Genomic DNA, 22,856 nt, shown 5'->3' with positions numbered 1-22,856 from the left:
TACCCAATTTCATGGATAATGAAGAATGGCAACTACATTTTCCCCTTTTATGTCTCTCTTAAAGGTGAGGAATCACTTACAATTTTTGTAGACAAGCGAAAGCTGAGTAAAAGATCAGAAGCAACTGATTCCAGTGGCAATAGCTCATCTATAACACTTGAGACGCTCCATCAACTGGCTGCCTCTTATTTCATAGACAGGGATAGCACCCTCCGCAGACTACATCACATTCAGATTGCATCCACTGCAATAAAGGTAGGATGTTATTCAACCATTTGTTCCATTCAAATGTTTTTTTGGTATCCTTAAACATTGAATTTATAGTGTTTGCTGGTTCTTCTATAATGGTATTGTACATCTGCTTGTAATGCACAAATTACTGAAGTTATCACAGATCTTATGTCATTTTTTAAAAATAATTATAATAGGTTACTTGTATTCATGAGAAAAAAACATTTTGCCCATGAGTTAATGAAACTGTCAATACCTAGTGCTTTATGTCAGATATTTCTGAGAAAATGTAGCTGCATACATAGTTTGCACATGGTCTATCAGTCCATAGCAGCCAACCAGATGTTTGCTTTCAAACAGGTGACCAGTAAATGCTGCCTTTTTGATTGGTTGTTGTGGGTTAATACTGGGAAATAAACCTAATCTTGTAACCCATGGCAATTAACCATCAGTCATCTGGACATCTGATTGGAATCTGTAGGTTACTGTACTGCACTAATTTGCATAAACATGACCCCGTTTATGACCTTTTACAATTAATTATTAACCAGAGCTGTAGAGTCGGAGTCAGAAGCAATTTTGGGTAACTGGAGCGAGAGTCAGTAATAATGTACCAACTCTGACTCCTAATACATTTAAATTATTGAAAAAAATACAATATGTTACAATGTCCTATTTCACAGATAATAGTCCTAATAAAGTACTTCTTTCATAATAAAATACTTCTGCTGTAAGAATAAATCCCAGTGCATGGTTGATTCATTAGCGTGAAGTCCAGCTGAGCTATTATAAAATTATTTTTTTTCTTTTGTTTAAACTTTGGTAGTTTCTTTAAAACTAAACATAAAAAAGTCAGTGACATAGGCTAAATTATAGATTTAGACCCAACCTTTAACAGTAGCCTCATTCATGTTGGCAGTGACAGGCTTGTATGGCCAATAGGGTAGTGTGTCTGCTTCCTAGCCAGTGGTTCTTTGGTTTGTTCCCAAAAGCAGACACCATTTTCATATAGCATTAACATTGCTGAGCTTTGCCAGTGATGAAATGCCTTGTGTGCTGTATTCAATGTGGAAAACACATTAGTATATTAAAAACAGGGGAGTTGGAGGTACCATAAAGTCAGGAGTCAGAGTAAGTGAATTTATGTACCCATGTTGTTTGAGAGGAACTGTCATGAGTAGTGATGAGCGAATCTATCCAGTTTTGCCGAAAAAATTAGCAAACCAGTGGCAAATTCATGAAATGATCATTCATTTTTTTTTTTGACGGGTGTGGCTTTTTTTTTGACACGTGCAAGTTTTTTTTTTTTTGACACATGCACATTTTTTCGCAGACAAATTTTTGCGGTTGTTTCGCGAAAAAATCTGACAATGGTGAAACCATGCCTGCTGAAAAATTCACTCATCGCTAGTTGTCAGAATGAAAATGTTAAAGGAACAGTAACACCAAAAAATGAAAGTGTATAAAAATAATTAATATATTATGTACTATTGCCCTGCACTGGTAAAAGTTGTGTGTTTGCTTCATAAACACTACTACAGTTTATATAAATACCCTGCTGTGTAGCCATGGGGGCAGCCATTTAAATTGAAAAAAGGAGAAAAGGCACAGGTTACTAAGCAGATAACAGATAAGTAGCAGATTCCCATTGTATTCTACACAGTTATCTGTTATCTTCTTATGTAACCTGTGCCTTTTCTCCTTTTTTCAATTTAAATGGCTGCCCCCATGGCTACACAACAGCTATTTCTATTAACTACAGTAGTCTTTCTGAATCAAACACACAACTTTAACCAGTGCAGGACAACAGTACATTATATTTTAATTATTTGAAAACATTTTTATTTTTTAGTGTTACTGTTCCTTTAAATGCAAAGGGTGCTCCCAATGTCAATCAAAATCTGTCTCTGACTCCACATGACGAGAGTGAGGTTGCTGAGAGGAAAACACTGAAGAGTGATTATTTTTAGCAATGCAACAGCTAAGTCTACAATCCTTTAGATCAGGGATCCCCAACCTTTCTTACTTGTGAGCCACAGTCAAATGTAAAAAGACTTGGAGAGCAAAACAAGCACCATAAAAGTTCACGGTGGTGCCAAATAAGGGCTAAGATTGGCTATTAGGTAGCCTCTATGCACACTATCAGCTTACAGGGGGCTTTATTTGGTAGGAAATCTTGTTTTTATTCAACCAAAACTTGCCCCCAAGTCAGGAATTCAAAAATAACTCCCTGGTTTGGGGGCACTGAGAGCAGCATCCAAGGGGTTGGTGGCATGTTGCTCATGAGCCACTGGTTGGGGATCACTGCTTTAGCTCCTTCCATGTTAAACTCTTCCCCCACCCCTTGGACAGTGAGATTGTGGAAAAAAGGTTATAATAAAGTTTTGTTAAGGGCACTGGGGGTGTTTTGTCACCAGCATAAAAATAAACCCACATAGGAACCTGAAGGTTAAGATTCTAGTGTATTTGTGAATGAGAAGTACTTTAAATCATTGGAATGAAAATGTTATGTTTGCAGCTTGACTGCTGAATATGTACTTTTTTTCCTCTCTGAAATAAAGAACAAAAGTTGACTTTTCCAACTTATAAAGAAGAATATTTTGCTTGTTGGTAACTCAATACCTGCAGTGGCCTAACCTATTCTGTACTGGACACTTGCTTGTAGATGTGCAGATATTCCTTAGAGTTTAAATTACAGAAAACCCCTTAAAACATTCAGTAAAAGCAAGAAATGCTCAGGTCAGCTCAGTTCAGTCTCCAAAAGCAGCTTTCCAGTGAGCCAAATGTTATATTCTATAATGTAAAAGCAATTATAGGACAATGGCATTTTGCAGGATCTTGTGCTCCTCCTTTTTAAACACAAGCCCATATGACAGCAATATGAAGCTGGCGTTATACTTACACATATTCATCTTATATTTTTTTTGTACTTCCCCTCCAATTACTAATTAAGGTGTTGTATTGATTAATTGACTTTGTAATTCATGTATCTGATAAAGGCACACTGAGTACTGCAATGGACAGATGACTGCAAATTATTAGAACATTGTGTAACATAAGCCATTGCATAGGAATAATCCCACATGGGACACACGTGATGCTTCCGTATGCACACATATTAATTATTTTAAAAAAATAAGTTAATATAAATATAACATGTAAACAGTGTACATTTCCATGTAATGTGTGTTTACTGAATGATAAATGTAATTAACATTTAAAAAGGATATATCTAAATTCTACGGCAGCTTGTCAAAGCCCTAAAGGCCTGAGGTTTGGTAGAACATTATGACGATATGGTGCTTTACTATCCTGATAGTTACAATGATAAAGTATGACAGGAGAGGAAGTAGGAAAGCTGTCACATGCCTACTAGAACCATTGATTTTCTATGTCATAAAATATGAGCAACGCAAACAAACCTGTTCTGTGTAAACAACTTGTCTGCCAGTGGAAAAAAAAAGATTGTGCATTTTATGGTTTGCTCCAGAGCCTAGTGTATAAAATAAAGCATCTCAAGTCATTGACTTTTGTCATATTGTGATAAACAAACCAGCCGTCTTACAGTCGGTCTTTAAAAGAGCACTAAGCACAGTTAAAATTCCTAATGTATTGAATGCAAATAGTCATTAATCTTAAAAATCTTGATGATCGCTTTATAATGCAGAACTGATCACAAGTGCCTAACTATTGTCTCGCACAATTGATACTCACACAATACTTTATGTAGCTGTTGCAACATCCAGATGTAGCATTGCCTTCCTTTGGCAATCTATACACTCACATACAGACCCATACTGACCTATCTATACACTCACATACAGACCCATACTGACTTATCTATACACTCACATACAGACCCATACTGACCTATCTATCCACTCACATACAGACCCATACTGACCTATCTATCCACTCACATACAGACCCACACTGACCTATCTATACACTCACATACAGACCCATACTGACCCATCTATCCACTCACATACAGACCCATACTGACCTATCTATCCACTCACATACAGACCCATACTGACCTATCTATCCACTCACATACAGACCCATACTGACCTATCTATACACTCACATACAGACCCATACTGACCTATCTATCCACTCACATACAGACCCATACTGACCTATCTATCCACTCACATACAGACCCACACTGACCTATCTATCCACTCACATACAGACCCATACTGACCTATCTATCCACTCACATACAGACCCATACTGACCTATCTATCCACTCACATACAGACCCATACTGACCTATCTATCCACTCACATACAGACCCACACTGACCTATCTATCCACTCACATACAGACCCATACTGACCTATCTATCCACTCACATACAGACCCATACTGACCTATCTATCCACTCACATACAGACCCACACTGACCTATCTATCCACTCACATACAGACCCATACTGACCTATCTATCCCCTCACATACAGACCCATACTGACCTATCTATCCCCTCACATACAGACCCATACTGACCTATCTATCCCCTCACATACAGACCCATACTGACCTATCTATCCCCTCACATACAGACCCATACTGACCTATCTATCCCCTCACATACAGACCCACACTGACCTATCTATACACTCACATACAGACCCATACTGACCTATCTATCCCCTCACATACAGACCCATACTGACCTATCTATCCACTCACATACAGACCCATACTGACCTATCTATACACTCACACACAGACCCACACTGACCTATCTATCCACTCACATACAGACCCATACTGACCTATCTATCCACTCACATACAGACCCATACTGACCTATCTATACACTCACATACAGACCCACACTGACCTATCTATGCACTCACATACAGACCCATACTGACCTATCTATCCACTCACATACAGACCCATACTGACCTATCTATACACTCACATACAGACCCATACTGACCTATCTATACACTCACATACAGACCTATACTGACCTATCTATCAGGACATGTTCAGGACATGTTCAGGTGCATTTTATTTTGAAATAAGCATTTTTTTTTTTAATTTTGGGTCCCCTTTTACCAATTTGAAAGGGTCTACCACCCTTCTGGGATTCTAGAGTACTGGGATAAAAGTCCACCCTCCCCCCCTGGTCAGTATGGACCCTGGTAACTAAGTTACAAGTGGTCCTATGATATCTGGTAGTGTCCCTGTATATGAACACAAACACAATCTGCCTCAGTGGGGTGCCTTCCTCAGTATGCATAATTACAAATTTGTAGTCCTGTATTTTTTATATATTTTTTTCATTTTAGATGACAAATTATATTCCCCAGCTCTTACAGATATTATACAATATCAATTATATCATCAATCCCAGCTCCTTCCAATCTAAAATCCCTAAAGGAATCCCATAGACTAAGGGCAGATTTATCAACGTTAGAAATTGAACATTTGGGTAAAGTTTCTGAAACTTGAATGATTGTGATTTATTAAGGGTACAAAATTCAGTATCTAACAGCTGGGGATTTCATGTAAAAGTCAATAAATTGTCCCAGCAAAATTTAATTAATTTTTCAATTCGAGTTTTTCAGTTTATCAAATTTTTTTAAACAGGAAAACTGAGTAGAATGTCATTTACTGCAGGTTTTTTGTTTTTTTCACATTTTTAATCAAACAAGTTTTCAAGGTTTTGTAATAAAGAAGCTTATTTTTAATTTTAAGGAAAAAAAAATTATCAATTAGAATTTTTATAAATATGCCTCCCAATTTTTGGAGTGTGGAAGGAAGCCAGAAGCGTGGGAAGTATATACAAAGTCTTTGTTTTGAGGCAACAGTGTTAAACAGAGCACCACCATGCTGCCCATGTCAATGACATTTTAAAATAAAGAGAGAAATGTGTAACTACACATAATACAGTTTTTGGCCTTTAATTTAATAAGCCACTTCCTTTATGCAGTGAATTGATAATTGGTGTATTTAAGAAAAACATTATTGTTTGGTGTCTGGTGATATATTTACAAGTTTCTGACTCAAGGAACCATTAAATGAAGCTCTTTTTCAGACACTGCGGCAGTAAAGCAGCAATAAACTTAGTTTATTTAAATAATATGCCCCAGAATGCCAGTATTATTTAGGCTAAGATCTATCAAGGGAAATGATCTGTTCAATGCGACAGTAGCTTGACAAAACTAATTGATCTTCAAACTGAACTCTAATACATGCTTTCTAGGCAGTGTGATATTGGATGAAATTAATTATGGCTGCTGAAACCAACCATTTCTTGTTATGGAACACAGAGTTAAGATAGAGTTATGTGATGTACATATCATATTTGTCTTTTCCCAGAGCACTGATAGCAAAGCCATATGTAGAAATGATTAGAAAAGATTATCTCTTGGAACACATTGTGCTCCCAGAACTGGATTAAACTGTGATTATTCAGATGAAAATAATAAAATGTAATGGTTAACATAGCAATTAAATAAGGGGAGTATTCAATCAGCAACCATAAAACAGACTGGCCGGGTCTGAAAACATGATGCCCAGCGCATATCCTACTATGCATTGCACTAATATGAAAATAAATATGAATCTATTACAGGTATGGGATCCGACATGCAGAAGTATAGGGAAAAGCACTGAGTTGTGGGTTTTTGCGTTATGCATTTTTTTCTCTCATAAATTAAATGAGCCCTAAATGGTTGATTTAGGGGTCATTTATGTAACTTAGAACAGGGTGAAAAGTGAAAAAGACTGAGACCTACAGATACAACACTGACTGCATTCAACAGTGCTGTATTGGTGAGTGGGGGGACATATAGGAGACCCCCCCAACAGCTCCTACCTATCCCCTAACTTTCCTTATAGCAGGCAGTAAGAACAGGGCTGCTCTGTGTCTGCTGATGCTCTGCTGCTTGCGCCTCATATGATCCAAGGGAAAAGTTTTTGAGCTCTTATGTACAATTTTTTTTCTTCATTCATATTTAGAAGAAGAAGATCCCTGCATAAAAGTGTAAATAAATTATTTCACAAATTAAAATACAGTATAGTTTTCCAGAAATATAAAAAAAAATAACCCTTAATTGAGAATTAGTGTAACCCCACTAAATGAGTAGAGGTTTGGACAATAGTATGTTAATTAAAAGTTCTATCAATTTTTGTTTCCTGATCCATTTTCTGTAAACCCATTATCCAGAAAGTCTAGAATAACAGGAAGGCCATCTCCCATAGATTCTGTTTTAACCAAATCAAATGTTTAAAAAGTATTTCCATTTTCTCTGTTAATTAAAAATCACAGTACCATGTTGGTGGCAAAACACTCCTATTGGGTTTATTTAGTTTAAATGATTTTTAGCAGACTAAAGGTACGGTGATCCAAATTATCCTTTTTTTTGTTTTTTGTAAGCACATGAAATTCTTGAAATGAAAAATTTAAAGTTTGTGTTTTTAGTTTTCATTTTGCATTTTAATTCATTTGTGCTTTTTTATTTCTTTCAATATATGGTTTGACATGGTTTCAGTGAAGGGGCGTACCTCCACTCCTCCTTTTTAAGCACATAATCAACAGGCCTTCCTAATACATTCATACAATGGCACATGTAACATCATCGACTGTATACAGTAACAGTCAGCATATCTTAGATTCACAATACTGCAATTTCTAAATAAAAAAAGCAATACTGATAAGCATTCACTAGAATGAGCTCGTAGCTAGATATATAAATGCCTATAAGGAATCACAAGCAGTCACATTAAAGAGCTTTTCTATAGGTATATATATGCACTGCTTATACTTAATTAAATAGACGGTATACACCTAAAAACACTTTTTGTAAAATCAACTACAATAAATAGGACTATCCATTCTTTTTTTTTTTTTTTTTAAATCTAGTTTTCTTTGCATTTATAAAGTACTAATTTAAAATTGGCTTTTTTTTAATGAACGTTCTCTGCCTTTATAAACAGGGCAATTTGTTCAGATTTCCTTATCTTCCTTTGAACACAATCCAGCCTTCGAGTAGTTCCTTATCAGAGGCTTCTCAGTGGACTGGTAATTAGTTTTATCATCTCTTCATCTGCTCATTGGGACCAGAAAGTACTAAAGTGAAACTGGCTTCATACTGTTTTTGGCAGCAATAACAGAAATAACAAAAAGTATGTTCAGCACAAGCCCTTTTCATTGAGCTCATTTTGAGAAGGGGTGTATACTGTCCCTTTCAATGCAGCAATATAAACTTAAAAAGTTAACTCTGTTGAATAAACATAGTTGGATTGTTACTAAGTTAAGCTGAAAAAGTCCATCAAGTTTAACAAAGCACATATATAAATACAATCATACCAACCCATCTATCAGATATATACACTCAGATATATAAGCCAGTGGTGTACTGCGATCCGTCCAGCCCTCCCTGCAAAAGATCTTCAAGGGGGCATGGCACACATACAGAAGACCAGCCCTCCCTCTTTCATCTGCCTGCTTGCTCATTTATCATCCACCGCACATAAGCAAGTAGACGGCAAACTATAATCTACAAAATGGAATGGGAAGGGGAAATAACATATGGCAGACCCCACAGTCCAGACCCCCTTGGCTCCAGCCCCCCCCCTTGGGTCTGCTGTACAATATTTATGCCACTTATGTAAACCATATATACCAACATTAATACTAACTATAAATATAAGTATCACAATAGCCTTGGATACTATGCTTGTTCAAGAACTCCTCCAGGCCCCTCTTAAACAGAATCTGCCATTACAACATCACTAGGAAGGGCATACCCCAACCTCACTGCCCTCACCAGGAAGAATCACCTATACTGCCCCCAACTAATAAGCAGCATAAGTGGTTTTGAACTGTAATACAACAGTTTCCATATTCTTTAAAAAAAAAAAAAAAAGGTTCTCAAAGTAGTATCTCTCTCTGCATGAAAGATAGCTACAATTACTCATAAACTGGTTGATACAGTTATGTTTAGTATATGAATGATCAGTCTGTTGGCTAGCCTGAGAGATACAGACATAGCTACCTTTACATTTCTATTAGTTGGGCCAACAGCCCAAATGACTGAAACTGTAGTAAGGGAAGAGCAGCTGTGGCTCCACTTTGTTTCCTTATCTGCCAGTGTACCTATACGCGGGCAAATATGGTGCATCACCAGATGTCATTTTGCCTGACCAATGAAATCACCAATATTCATTATACAAATATATCAGTTAGGATTGTGGCCCCTGCATACATGGGAAATGTATCTTCAGTAGTGATGAGCGAATTTTTTCGCCAGGCGTGGATTCGCAGCGAATTTCCACATTTCGCCATTGGCGAATTGTTTCGTGAAACTTCCATGAAAATTTGCCACATCAAATTGGCACAGTCACCTTAAATTGGACACAGTCACATCAAAAACGGGCGCAGTTGCGTCAAAAAGCACAGGCGACAAAAAAATAGGCACGGGTGACAAAAAAATAGTGTGACAAATGCGTTTTGCGAGTTTTCCGCCGTTTTGCGAATTTTATGATGAAGCCAAATGGGACAGATTTGCTCTTCACTAAACTTCAGCATTTAAGCAAGCAAGAAAAAAGTTTTTTTTTCCCACACTTTTGTGCCAGGTGTATTTTTTCAACTTGCTTCAAAAGAAATGTGAACAATGTGCAACTTTTCTCACAAAATCACTGGGAAAAAACATGACTTGCAGCAAAAGTTGTGTTTGTATTTGTGTGGTTTGTAAATGTAAAGGTAAATATATATGGTTTTGCAGTTCATAATTGTTTTAAGCATTGGTTAACTTACAAGCAATCCACACGTGCCACATCTGGGGAATGGAATTTAATCAGCCTTATAATAATATGAATTTCATAAAGTATATATTTATGTGTGTTAAGGTTACCAGATCACTTCAAAAATCAATAACAATTTTATTAAAGGCAGATTGCTAGGCTACTAATTTGATCGCAAACGGATTGTATTTAAATTACATTTTCTAGAAATGTCCCCAGTTTTTTTACATGATCTGGTAACCCTACCCCAAGCTCAGCAACTGACAGCAGCCCCGGGCTGGGCCTTTAATGTCAAAAGCCTGCTCAAAGTGTCATTCTGTGCGCAATTGACTGTGAGGAGCTGTGGGGAGTGCAACTACACTTTCTTTGGAAGTAAATAAGTCCAATTTATTCCATGAATCTCTTACATCATCTTTAGTAATTTCGGGAAATGGAATGTACTATATATGTCCCTTAAAAGCCTTAGTGGTTAAGATCCACCTGATAACATTAGACTGCACCTACATCTGAGTTTAGTGCTTTTTCTTATTAAATGTTATGTAGATTGATGTGCTATAGAAATACACCATGCCATGCAGTATGTGTATGTGTTATTTTCCTAGGACAGAGTAATTCAGCATATTCTATCTTACTGATTTGGTTCTACAGCTTCTTAGCTTTCTTTTCTGGTTTTCAATAAACATCTGCAAAAAGACATAAAATACTTGCTGCCTGGGCAACAAAAAAATGATTTCTTCATATCACAAAACCAATCACAATGAGAACGGGTTCTTTGTGCAAGGACAGGAGTGAGGCAGCGTGCGTTTCACTGAAACTTTCAAATCTGTAATATGTTTCCTCTGGAATCAGGGAAATGTCGTATTTTTGTTTGCTTATGTATATTTTATGTGGTGCTGGAACATGGGGGGGGAGGGTTCCAGCATGGAAAGAAATTGGTAAATCATAAAGGTTTGGAATGGTTACTGCTTGGTAAGAAGTACCGTATAAAATATACCGTGTACTGATAAATCCCCTCCTGGGTTATTTGTTACAGAGCTATGTGAAATATACAAATAATTGTCTGAATCCTTTCCTCCCCAACACTACTCATTGGGGTACTGGCAGGAATTTGGTGATAGCTGCGCTGAGCAGTAATAGTATGGCATCTGACTGTTTAAAAACAGATATACACAGTTTCATGAACAAAAGTATTAGACTTGATAAATGTGTGATTTTGAAAAATGGAGAAAATATCAAACTGCTGGATTCTAGAGGAGCAACCAGACTGTTTCCTGGTGGGGAGACTTTGTAGTGCTCCAATGGGTATGGAGCACTGATGCTTTCTCTTTTTTTTGAGCCTCCTATTATTTTTGTAAATGTAGGGGGGGGGGATTGTTTTTTTTGGGAGGGGGGTTTGGCTCATATTAAAGTGCTGCATTTTCATGAAAAAACGTTATGGTCAAACTGGGGGTGCAGGGCCCACCACCCCAGGGGCCCTGCACCCCCGACATGTCCCCACTGCACCCCCCACAGGGGCCCCCACCACCCGCCCTGAACGCGAAACTTACTTTCAACACATCAGGGGAGGAACATCGGTGGCTGGGAGAGAGGTGACAGGGATCAGGTCTGGGCTGCCAGGGTTTTTCCCTGGGTTCCCTAGGTTTTTCCCAGTGCCCCGCGGCCCAGTCCGACCCTGGTTACAGTATACATAACACAATTCACACAAATAAAACACAGGAAAACTAAGCAGTTTAGGAGAAAGTACCGTGACAAAAAGCCTATGTATACAAATACCATGAAATTAATTTAAACATAAGAAATCTAATAATGAATGTGTATATACAGGTATGGGATCCATTATCCAGAAACTCATTATCCAGAAAGTTCCAAATTACAGAAAGGTCATCTCCCATAGACTCCATTATAAGCAAATAATTCTAATTTTTCAAAATGATTTTCTTTTTCTCTGTAATAATAAAACAGTACCTTGTACTTGATCCCAACTAAGATATAATGAAACCTTATTGGAGCCAAAACAGTCCTATTGGGTTTATTCAATATTTAAATAATTTTTTAGTAGAGATTTAAATTATGGAAAGAACCCTTATCTGGAAAACCCCAGGACCCAAGCATTCTGGATAACAGGTCCCATACCTGTACAACAAACATCATTTTATACATAATGTTATAATCTTATAATATAAATGTTCTGCACCCACATATTAAGGGGGATTAGACACCCCCCATGAACCGTCCTGCTTGCAACATATTCTATAGGCCATTTACTAACCATCAGATTTTTTTTTCCGATTTGGATTTTCCAAGATTTCCTATACAACCAAAGGGCTAAAAATCCAAATTCTGACAATACGCTAGCTAGAAGTTGCCAAGAACATGTAAAGTGGCAGATGTCCATTTCCTCTCCTTGAAAAATTCTTCTTTTGCCTCAAAAACTTTCAGAGGTTTCAGATTTTTGACGCAGGTTTTTGCGTGACAATTTGTGTTTTCAGGGTGACTTTTTCCAGGCAGTGAGTTGAGTCAAATTTTTTAAAATAAAAAGGAGAAACAGTTTTAGTAAATGTGCACCTATAATTGTAAGGATAAACAGTACATGCCATACTGTGCTGACAATATATTGTGTTACATAGGAAGATTCTTCGGCCACTATGCAAGTAAATATTTTGCTTTCCTCCAAAACCTGACAGTAACATCTTTAACAATGACATCTGGAAAAGCCCTTATGTCTAGCTAGCTAATTTGTTTTTGATTGGCACCCAGACCTGGGATAAAATATTCCCAAGCCTACCTCTCTCCGAGGCTACATACTTCACATTATTGTCTCACAAAATATCTCTGTAATCATTTCCCATCTCCAGGATAGACAGTGGAGATTTAACTATGCCACGAGCATTCTGAAGTACTAGCCCTACTGAACACTAGATTATTATACTGACCGTATGTCTTTTTTTCCCTTTCTAATCAATAGTTCTTGCTGGGGAGTACCTTGGACCTAATAATAGACTTCACTAATCTTTCACTTAGATTACTCCCTCTGTCTCATTGCAGGTCTTCCAGCTTGGTTATTAAAGTAACAAATGTCTGCTTCAATGAATTACATTATACCTTTGTTGTACTATTGGTTGCCTATTATTGAATGCATGTACAATGCAATTTGCACTGTATTGTACCTTAAAGGTGCAAGTTAAAATTTATGATAATGTTGCCAATTCAAAATAGACTCATGAGGTTCTACACAAGTATTATAAAGCTAGCATGTAATATAAAGCTATCATTTTCTAGCAATTGACAGGGTCTTAGTAGGTGTAGTAGGCCTTAATAGGGGCCTTCATTATCGGGAGAATGGGAAACAGCCAGCCATGAGGAGAGGCTTGTGGTCTGCTTTGTTAGCTTTGGAGTTTTGTATGCCTTTTTTTTGGATGGTCAGGGAAAGCATTAGTGGCCACTGATAGAGCAAATCCTAAAGGTATGATTTTGCTCCATATAGCTCAGGCACAATGCAGCCCAGGTCTGCAATGGAATGCATTACCAAACTCAAGCCACCCACTAAGCACTATCAGCCCACGATCAACTGATAACTGAGTAAACTGTATTAAAAATAGGTACATTAAAGTGATACTGACATGAAAAAACTACTCTTTAAAATTTGTATCTACATAAAAAGTTACCAATAGGTAATGTTGATTGTTTTTTGCTGATAGAGCTTTTGTAAGTAATTGTTGCTTGAAGTTCCTAAACCTGACTGTTTTGTTAACCTGACTGTCCCTACAGCCTGTCAGTTATAGCTTCTAATGCTAACGGGCTCCTGATGCACAAATATGGCTAATAATTTCCTAATTGGCACACAGTCACCCAGGGTCTCTACCCCAGCATCCTCACTCCTTGTCGGGACAACAGGCTGCCCTCTCTGACTAACCTACCTACTGTACCTTTCAATGTGAACTCACACCCCACTCCTATAAGTAGTATGTCAGTATATATCCCTTGTAAGCAAGGAAGGACATCACAAACTAAAACCTGGTTTGTGATGTGCTTATGGTTTGATAAAAGTGTTATTGTCAAGATTGGTAAGGAAAAAACATGTTTTTAAAGCATTCAAGTTAGCTGGGATAGCAGAAACTCTTCATCCGGTACAAGGAAGCAAATAAAAAGACAAGGGGGGGTCAGTTGGTTGATGAGAACAGGGAAAAAGCAGAAATTCTGAATTTCTATTTTTCATCAGTCTATGCAACTGAGGAGCCAGCTAATCAGGCTTCTTTTTTAATAGACCCAATTCTAGTAATATAACTACTAACACCTGGGTCACTCAGGAAGAAATACAAAAGAGACTTGAACATGTAAAGGTAAACAAAGGTCCAGCACCGGATGGGATTCATCCCAGGGTACTAAACAAGCTTTGCTTTTTAACTTGTTTATTAATGACCTGGAGGGGGGCATAGACAGTACTGTTTCTATTTTTGCTGATGACACTAAATTGTGCAAAACTATAAGTTCCATGCAGGATGCTGCTGCTTAATTAAATTGGAAGTTCCATGCAGGATTGGAAAACTTGGTAGCAAAATGGACAATGAGATTCAGTGTTGAAAAGTACAAAGTGATGCACTTTAGTAGAAATAATAGAAATGTGAGTTATACTTTAAAAGGTAGTGTGTTGGTGGGATCCTTCATTGTGAAGGGTCTGTGGATTTTTGTAGATAACAAGTTGTCTAATTCCAGGCAGTGTCATTCTGTGGCTACTAAAGCAAATAAAGTGCTGTCTTGTATAAAAAAGGGCATGAAAACATAATCCCTGGTAAGGCCTCACCTTGAGTATGCAGTGCAGTTTTGGGCTCCATCTATAAGAAGGATATTAATGAGCTGGAGAGAGTGCAGAGACTGCAACTAAACTGGTAAAAGGGGATGGAAGATTTAAACTGAGGTTAGACTGTCAGGGTTGGGGTTGTTTTCTCTGGGAAAAAAGATGATTGTGAGAGGACATGATTACTCTGTACAAGTACATTAGAGGGGATTATAGAGAGATAGGAGAGGCCACCCCTTTAGATTAGAGGAACAGAATTTTCATTTGAAGCAGTGAAGGTGTTTTTTTATGATGAGGGCAGTGAAGTTCTGGAATGTTGTGATGGCAGATTCTGTTAATGCCTTTAAGAGGTTTGGATGGTTTCTTGAACAAGCATAATATCCAAGGCTATTGTGATACTAAAATCTAGTATATACAGTATAGTATGTGGGTGTATAGATAAGTCAGTATGTGTGTCGGGTTCACTTGGAAGTCATAGACTTTGGTCTTTTTTCAACCCAACTTAACTATGTAACTATCTACTCACAGTACTAGTCCTAAAGTAATCAGTCTCCCACTTGGTCTGGCCAAAATGTTCTTCAGTCCTGCTTCAACATGTTTGTAGGCCCAAAGAGGAGGTGCCTTGTATGGTACTTCCCCAGCCAACCCTAGTGATTAGTCAGTAGCACACTGAAGATGCAAATCGTGAAAAAATTGTATTTTATTTGCCCAAGTACATAAAAACAAGCAAAGAGCAACGTTTCGGGACCCTCCGGACCCTTTCTCAAGCTAATGGTGCACTATTTAGTGTGCAAGTTATAAAGGTAGTGAAATGGGTGGGGATAGAGAAAACTTCCCCTGCTCCAGTGATAGCATGGTTAATTACAACAATTTAACCCCATACCATATGTGCATACTAACAACCAGTCCTTAAATATTCTTATATAAAAATGTTAAAAAGCATACAAATATATATTTAGTCCACATTTGTGCAAGATTAGAGATCATTGTGTCAAATATCAGCATAGTGTATAACTGGAACACTCATCTCTGAGACGTTTAGAGGACTAGTTCAGCACATCATACTCAGTACCTCCCTGAGACTCATTGTAGTATGCTGGAATAGTCTTCCACCCTCAGCGTATCCAGTGTTATCTAGTTAGTAACTTAAAGATAAAGTGCTTTTTTGCTGTTGGATATTGACCCCCATGCAAGGTGAGGTTCTTCCAGTATTTGCACCTGATACCCGTTTGGGTAAGTTAACAGAGGGTTGAGCTCCCCAATACTGCTATTGCAACCCTAGTGATTAGTGACACCTTCTGGCTAAACCTAAACATTGCCCAACTATTTACATTACAAAAATAAATCTTCACTTTACCTTATTACATACATTCCCTTTTCCTCTTTTGTATTTTTCCCATGTAGGTTGGCAAAGTATATATATTTTTTTTCTTTTTCTGGCTTCTTATTGATTTTTTTTCTATAGTGCATTAACCATGTCTACATTTTGTATCCATGGGGCCATTAGATAGTCCCCTAGAGGAAGTTCTCATTATATTTTTGTGTAGTGTTTGTAATTTTGTATGTATGATATGTTTCATCTATTACAATCTTTAATACATCTAATTAATTTGTAAACATATTATCTAGGGGCTTAGCATACTTATGTACTAGTTCAAGTAAATAGAATTGTAAGAACTAATAGTGGGTCTGTTTCCCAGGAGTTAGAATAATTTCATTAGTGAGCATCAGAAAATGATTTTCTTCTCATTAACTTGAACTTAAGTTGCAAAATTCTACTTTGAAAAAGTTTTAGCTAATTTGCTGTTTTAGTTTATTTAACATTTGATACATTGTAGAATTTCATTTCTTCTTTCTCTAAAGCAATGTCACATATAAATGCAATATAAGCATTTCCATATTCAATATTGTGGTGAAGAGCAAAAAAAAAAGAACATTATCAATGTATAGGAGACAGGGGCTTGATTCACTAAAGGGCGATAAAACGTGCGCTATTTTTATTGTGCGCTAAAATTTTTACCGCGTCTTAATTTTGGCGATTTTTCGCACAATTCACTATAAGCATACTCGTGCTTTTTTACGCGCGATATTGCATGCGTTATTTAACTCGCGAAGACTATTTCAATGCGGTATTTGCTGGTACATGTGCTAAATTACGCCCGCGAATAGTCGCCGCATATGAATGGTAGCTTAGAAATAGTGTATAAAAATTGTCGCCGCATATGAATGGTGTATATAAATATTAGCCACATATAAATAGTAGATGCTTATAAATAGTAGCCACTAGTGATGAGCAAATGTGTTCTGGTTATCTTTAGTGAAAAATTAGCAAATCTTTCGAAAGATCCACGAAACGGCAAAAATGTTGTGCGGGCAAAAAAATTGTTGCTGTGACTATTATTTTTTGACACTTGTATACATTTTTGGACGTGCGGTGAATTTTTGCGTGGCAAATTTTTTCAGGCGTTTTGCCATTGGCAGATTGTTTTGCGAAAAGCATGAAAAAATCCGCCGCAAAAAAATTCAAAGCACGTCCAAAATTTCACTGCGAATCCATGCCTGGCGAAACATTTCATCACTTGTAGCCAAATATAAATAGTCACGCAAATGAACGCACGCCATGTTAGCCATACACGCCAATACTTGCAGAAAATTACTGTATTAAAAATGAACATTTCGCTGCAAACTGGTGGCTGCGTCAATCTAGGGGAAACACATACTTGAATAAATAACACTGTAAGTCCATATTTTATTGCAAAAAATCATTTACTGTACTTTTCTATAATTTTTCGCCTGCCTGTAGTAGGTGTTAATTTTCGCATAGCCGAATGCGATATTTAGCGCGCAAAAGTTATAGTGAATCATGCGATCGTATTCTTTTCAGCACGGAAATGAACGCATGCGGTAGAACTAGCGCGAGAAATACCGCATGCAAAAATGCGACTTATCGCATGCGGTAATGCGCGCGCTAATTGTCGCATCTTTTTTACCGCAAAAAAAGTGCGATAAACTTTAGTGAATCAGGCCCAGGGTTTGATTGGCTGCTAATCAGCCCATGCCATGTTCCCCAGAGTCACTGCCTGAGAAGGAGAAGTAGGCACGCATTTTGAACATCATCGGGGCAGAAAAACGAGTAAGTCTCACCAAATGTGTTTAAACTGTGGGTGCACTTCTATTCATATAACTGGTTTTTATGCTGATTGATCCACACAATGGTGAAGCACTCAACCTTTGTAAAACTCTTTTTGGGATCTGATGCTGAACAGTTTATTGACCCAACTGCCAAGGGTCTAACATATACAGGGTCCAAGGAACTGCAGCACACTAAAAAATACAATACCAGAAATGATTTTATGGTGACTGATGCTGACTGACATGCCAACGACTGGCTACAATTCATTTCTCCAGTTGATCCAGATGTATTAACTATTAATATTTTCATTTTATACTTTTCCATTGCTTATTGCCTGGAATAGAGATATTAGGGCTCATTTACATCCACAAGGGGCAGTTGAGTTGCACCAAATTCCCTGCAGTCTGTTGCAGGTAAAAGCAACTAAAGCTTACACTAACTCCAGACCTTTTACAGGCAATAGAATCTTGACATAAACTTCCTCATCGGGTCAAAATGATCTTCTTAGTCTATCCACTTATCAATGATAATAAATAGAATACAAAAGAACATTTTTATGAAAACCTTTTCTGAACAAAAGAGTGCAGTCTGTCTGCTTTGTGCTGTATATGAAAAAGACATTGTAAAAAAAATCTTCTGTGCTAACAAAGAACCCCATTTATACCACATAAAGGTATTAAATGCAATTCTTGTTTTGTTTTTTTCTCTTCTTTTTGTGGGTGAGTGGAATGCAAGGCTAAAGATGAGAGACTCTATACAGATGTATGCCACACCAATGTGTATTTATGACTATCCACCCTGAGAAGTCCAGCTAATCAGTGGCAATCATGCAGGGAATTTCAAAGTTTTAAAATAAATGTTTAGAAAAAATTGGCACGCCATCTCTCAGAAATAATGGGCCAGATTCACAAAAGTGCGCTAAAAATTATCACACGCTTTTTTTTTCGTTAAATAAGTCGCGATAATTAGCGCGCAATTCACCATAGTATTATCGCGTGCGTTAAGTCGCCATTTTCGCATGCGGTATTTTTCACGCTAGTTTTAACGCATGCGTTAATTTCCGCGCTGAAAAGAATACGATCGCATGATTCACTATAACTTAGGCATGCTAAATATCGCATTCGGCTATGCGAAAATTAACACCTACTACAGGCAGGCGAAAAATTATAGAAAAGTACAGTAAATGAGTTTTTGCCAATAAAATATGGACTTACAGTGTTATGTATTCAAGTATGTGACTTTTTACTCAATTTTACTAAAGTCTTGGCATGTATGGAATTTCGCTACTATTATAAAGTACAATAGTGGTAAATATTTAGTCGCCAAAATATACAGTACAATAATGGTAAATATGTTGTCGCCAAAATATACAGTATAATAGAGGTAAAAATTTAGTCGCGATATTATACAGTACAGGTATAGGATCCCTTATCCGGACACCCGTTATCCAGAAAGCTCCGAATTACGGAAAGCCCATCTCCCATAGACTCCATTTTAATCAAATAATTCAGAATTTTTATAGTGATTTCCTTTTTCTCTGTAGTAATAAAACAGATCCGTGTAATTGATCCCAACCAAGATATAAATAATCCTTATTGGATGCAAAACAATCCTATTGGGTTAAATTAATGTTTTATTAATTTTTTAGTAGACTTAAGGTATGGAGATCCAAATTACGGAAAGACCCCTTATCCGGAATACCCTTGGTCCCGAGCATTCTGGATAAAGGGTCCTATACCTGTACAATAGCGGTAAATCTTTAGTCGCACAAAATACATTACTAGGTATAATAATTATAGAAAAGTACAGTAAATAAAATATGGACTTTGCAGTGCTACTTATTCAAGTATGTGTTTCCCCTAGAGTGACTCAGCCGCCGGGAAATGGTCATTTTTAATACAGTAATTTTACGAAAGTATTGGCGTGTATGGCTAACATGGCTTGCGTTCATTTGCGCGACTATTTATATGCGGCTACAAGTGATGAAATGTTTCGCCAGGCATGGATTCGCAACTAATTTTTTGGACATGCGGCAAATTTTTCCGCAGCAAATTTTTTCATGCGTTTCGCAAAACAATCCGCCAATGGCAAAACGCATAAAAAAATTTGCCACTCAAAAATTCCCCGCACATCCAAAAATTGACAAAGGCTTCAAAAAATAATAGTCGCGGGCAACAACTTGCGTTAATTAGTACGTAGCGTATTTTCTGCCGAGTGTGATATCTCTAGCACTTCTTTTTTTTTCTTACTTATATTTTTATTGTTTTTTTGGGGGGTTTTTTTTGCAAATAAACATTTATACAGCACCTCTCTAGCACTCTGTGCTCTCCCAGGGCAAAGTGTCGCCAATTTTATGGTGCCGATTGTCGCGTGCGTAATGTCGTGACAATTAGCGCATGCGATAAATAGCGTGCATGCGAAAAATACCGCGCACGCTATTTGTCGCGACAAAAATATCGCATGAAATACCGTGTGTAAAATAGCGCAAGTATGCTTATAGTGAAACGTGCGAAAAGTCGCGACAATTAAGATGCGATAAAAATTTTAACGCATGCTATAAATAGCGCACGTTTTATCGCACTTTAGTGAATCGGGCCCAAAATATCTATAAGCCTAGGGACACATTTACTAAGACACGAATCTGAACCGAATTGGAAAAATTCCGATTTGAAAACGAACATTTTGCGACTTTTTCGTATTTTTTGCGATTTTTTCGGCGTCTTTACGACTTTTCGGAAATTGTAGCGACTTTTTCGTTACCAATACGATTTGCGCGAAAAAACGCGAGTTTTTCGTAGCCATTCCGAAAGTTGCACAAAATCTGGCGATTTTTTCGTAGCGTTAAACCTTGCACGAAAAGTTGCGCCTTTTTCGTAGCGTTAAAACTTAAAAGGTGCGACGTTTCGCGCAAGTTTTAACGCTACGAAAAAATCACAACTTTTTGCGCAAGTTTTTAACGAAAAATTTTGCGCAACTTTCGGAATGGCTACGAAAAAGTCGCGTTTTTTCGCACAAATCGTATTAGTAACGAAAAAGTTGCGTAATTTTTCCAAAAAAATCGCAAAAAATACCGATCATTACGAAAAAAACGCAATCGGACGCATTCGGCCGTTCGTGGGTTAGTAAATGTGCCCCTTAGTGTACCTGCAACATCTGTCTTTGACATAAAGTTAGCTATGTTTCTATACATTAGAGGTTTCTAATACACTGCCAAATAGTCTAAAGGTGGCCATATACAGCCATATATTGCCTGCCACTCAAAAATGACAGCTTGCCAGACCAATATTTGGTCAGGACTCAAGAAAGGTTTCTATCAGTTTGGCTGGAAAATCAGGCAAGGACTGCATTAAGCTGTAGATAATATATTTTCTCAAAGGGTGGTCAAAACATGGAGTGTAGCGCCACTGGGCCAGGGACTGATATCAATGATATATAATCTCTGTTACTGTGGAATATGCTGTCACTATATACAAAGAATAATAATAATTTATAAAAAACCTATAGCTTGTATATTTCAGCCGCTGTAGATAAAAAGGGTATATTTGCTGTCAATGTCATTGTGACTTTCTTCAAATGTTTTACGCTAACCTAAGTGATTAATGAAATGTTTTTGTTTTTGTAAACTTAAAAATCACAGAAATTTAGAAAATGTCAGCGAAACAACCACATGCTGAAATACAAGTGGAGATTTGCAAAAAAAAAAAAAACTGTCCAGGGCGAAAACCCTCTATTCATGAATATGCAGCTAAAAACCTTGGTAGATTTCATTTATTTTTTTATGGCCAGTAAATATCATTTAAAAGGATCAACATGAATGCTGGCATTTATGACTTTAGTGGACACTTGTCATTACATGCCAATTAGTGATGAGCAATTTTTTTCGGCAGGCATAGATCCGCAGTGAATTTCCACATTTCGCCATTGCCGAATAGTTTCATGAAAGTTTGCTGTGGAAAAATCTGGCACGCATAAAAAATGTTGTCGGGCATCTAATTGGACGCAGTCATGTCAAAATTGAGCGTGGTTCCGTCAAAAAGTGCAGGCGACAAAAAAAGACACGAGCAACAAAAAAAGCAAATGCGTTTCACAAATTTTTTGCTGTTTCGTGAATTTTCTGCTCGTTTTGCGCATTTTATGGCAAAGTGAAACAAACAGATTTGCTCATTACTAATGTCAATCACAGGGGAAGGTGGTACCTGCGATCCAGGACACGTGGTGTCAGGTTTTAGTGGGCACTTGCCTTTGCATGCCAGTCACAGGGGATGTGGTGCCAGAGAGTCTGGAAACCCCTTTTGGGTAGAACATGCAACAAATGCATTGCAAAATGATTGGAAAGGTGCATTGTTTCTACATGAATAATAGTGATTAAAAAACCCTAGCTAAATACTTTATACACTCCCAGAAATCCTCTTTTATACTTTGCACTGTTGGGCATCACACAAATATAATTTGCTTACTTTAAAATAACTTTCCTGTTTTGTTGTTTTTATTTTCAGAACAGAGATACAGATGATAGGCTTGTGTTGCTTATGATTTAGCAGGCTTAACTTGAAAAAGAAACGGTAAAATAGGAATTTCAAAAGGTTACATTAAAAAAATTGTGATAAATAAATGAAAGATATTCACTTTAATGTCCTTGATTATTTGTGCTATTTGCTGGGTTGCATGGTTTGATATCTCTTTTTATAGGATACAACTGAACTTAATGAGTTATTTCTGCTTATGAACTACAAGGATAGTGTAATTCCATTTTCAGCTGTTTTAGATATCCAGACACCCTTATACTAAACCCCTCTGGGCCCTAAGCTATACCCCTGCTGGCTTCTTACAAGGTGATTATACAAAAAAAAGAGGACTTATGAAGGTTAGAAGGAGAGCTGTGGAAAGCCATTAGAGACAATGGATGCTTAGGAATTAAAACA

General features: G+C 37.3%; 1 protein-coding gene across 1 annotated transcript in view; it reads left to right on the top strand.

The window, feature by feature from the left end:
- The window catches only part of brinp3 (bone morphogenetic protein/retinoic acid inducible neural-specific 3), a 390,081-nt gene that overhangs the window by 260,609 nt on the left and 106,616 nt on the right, over positions 1–22,856 (top strand). Inside the window, exon 4 of the mRNA XM_018093645.2 lies at positions 65–255. Coding sequence (XP_017949134.1) covers positions 65–255 — 191 coding nt within the window. The remainder of the gene's footprint in view (positions 1–64; positions 256–22,856) is intronic.

The sequence above is a fragment of the Xenopus tropicalis genome, chromosome 4, assembly GCF_000004195.4.
Source record: "Xenopus tropicalis strain Nigerian chromosome 4, UCB_Xtro_10.0, whole genome shotgun sequence".
Taxonomy (NCBI): Eukaryota; Metazoa; Chordata; class Amphibia; order Anura; family Pipidae; genus Xenopus; species Xenopus tropicalis.
Note: the sequence above shows the minus strand (reverse complement) of the source record. Positions and strands in the feature narration are given on the sequence as shown.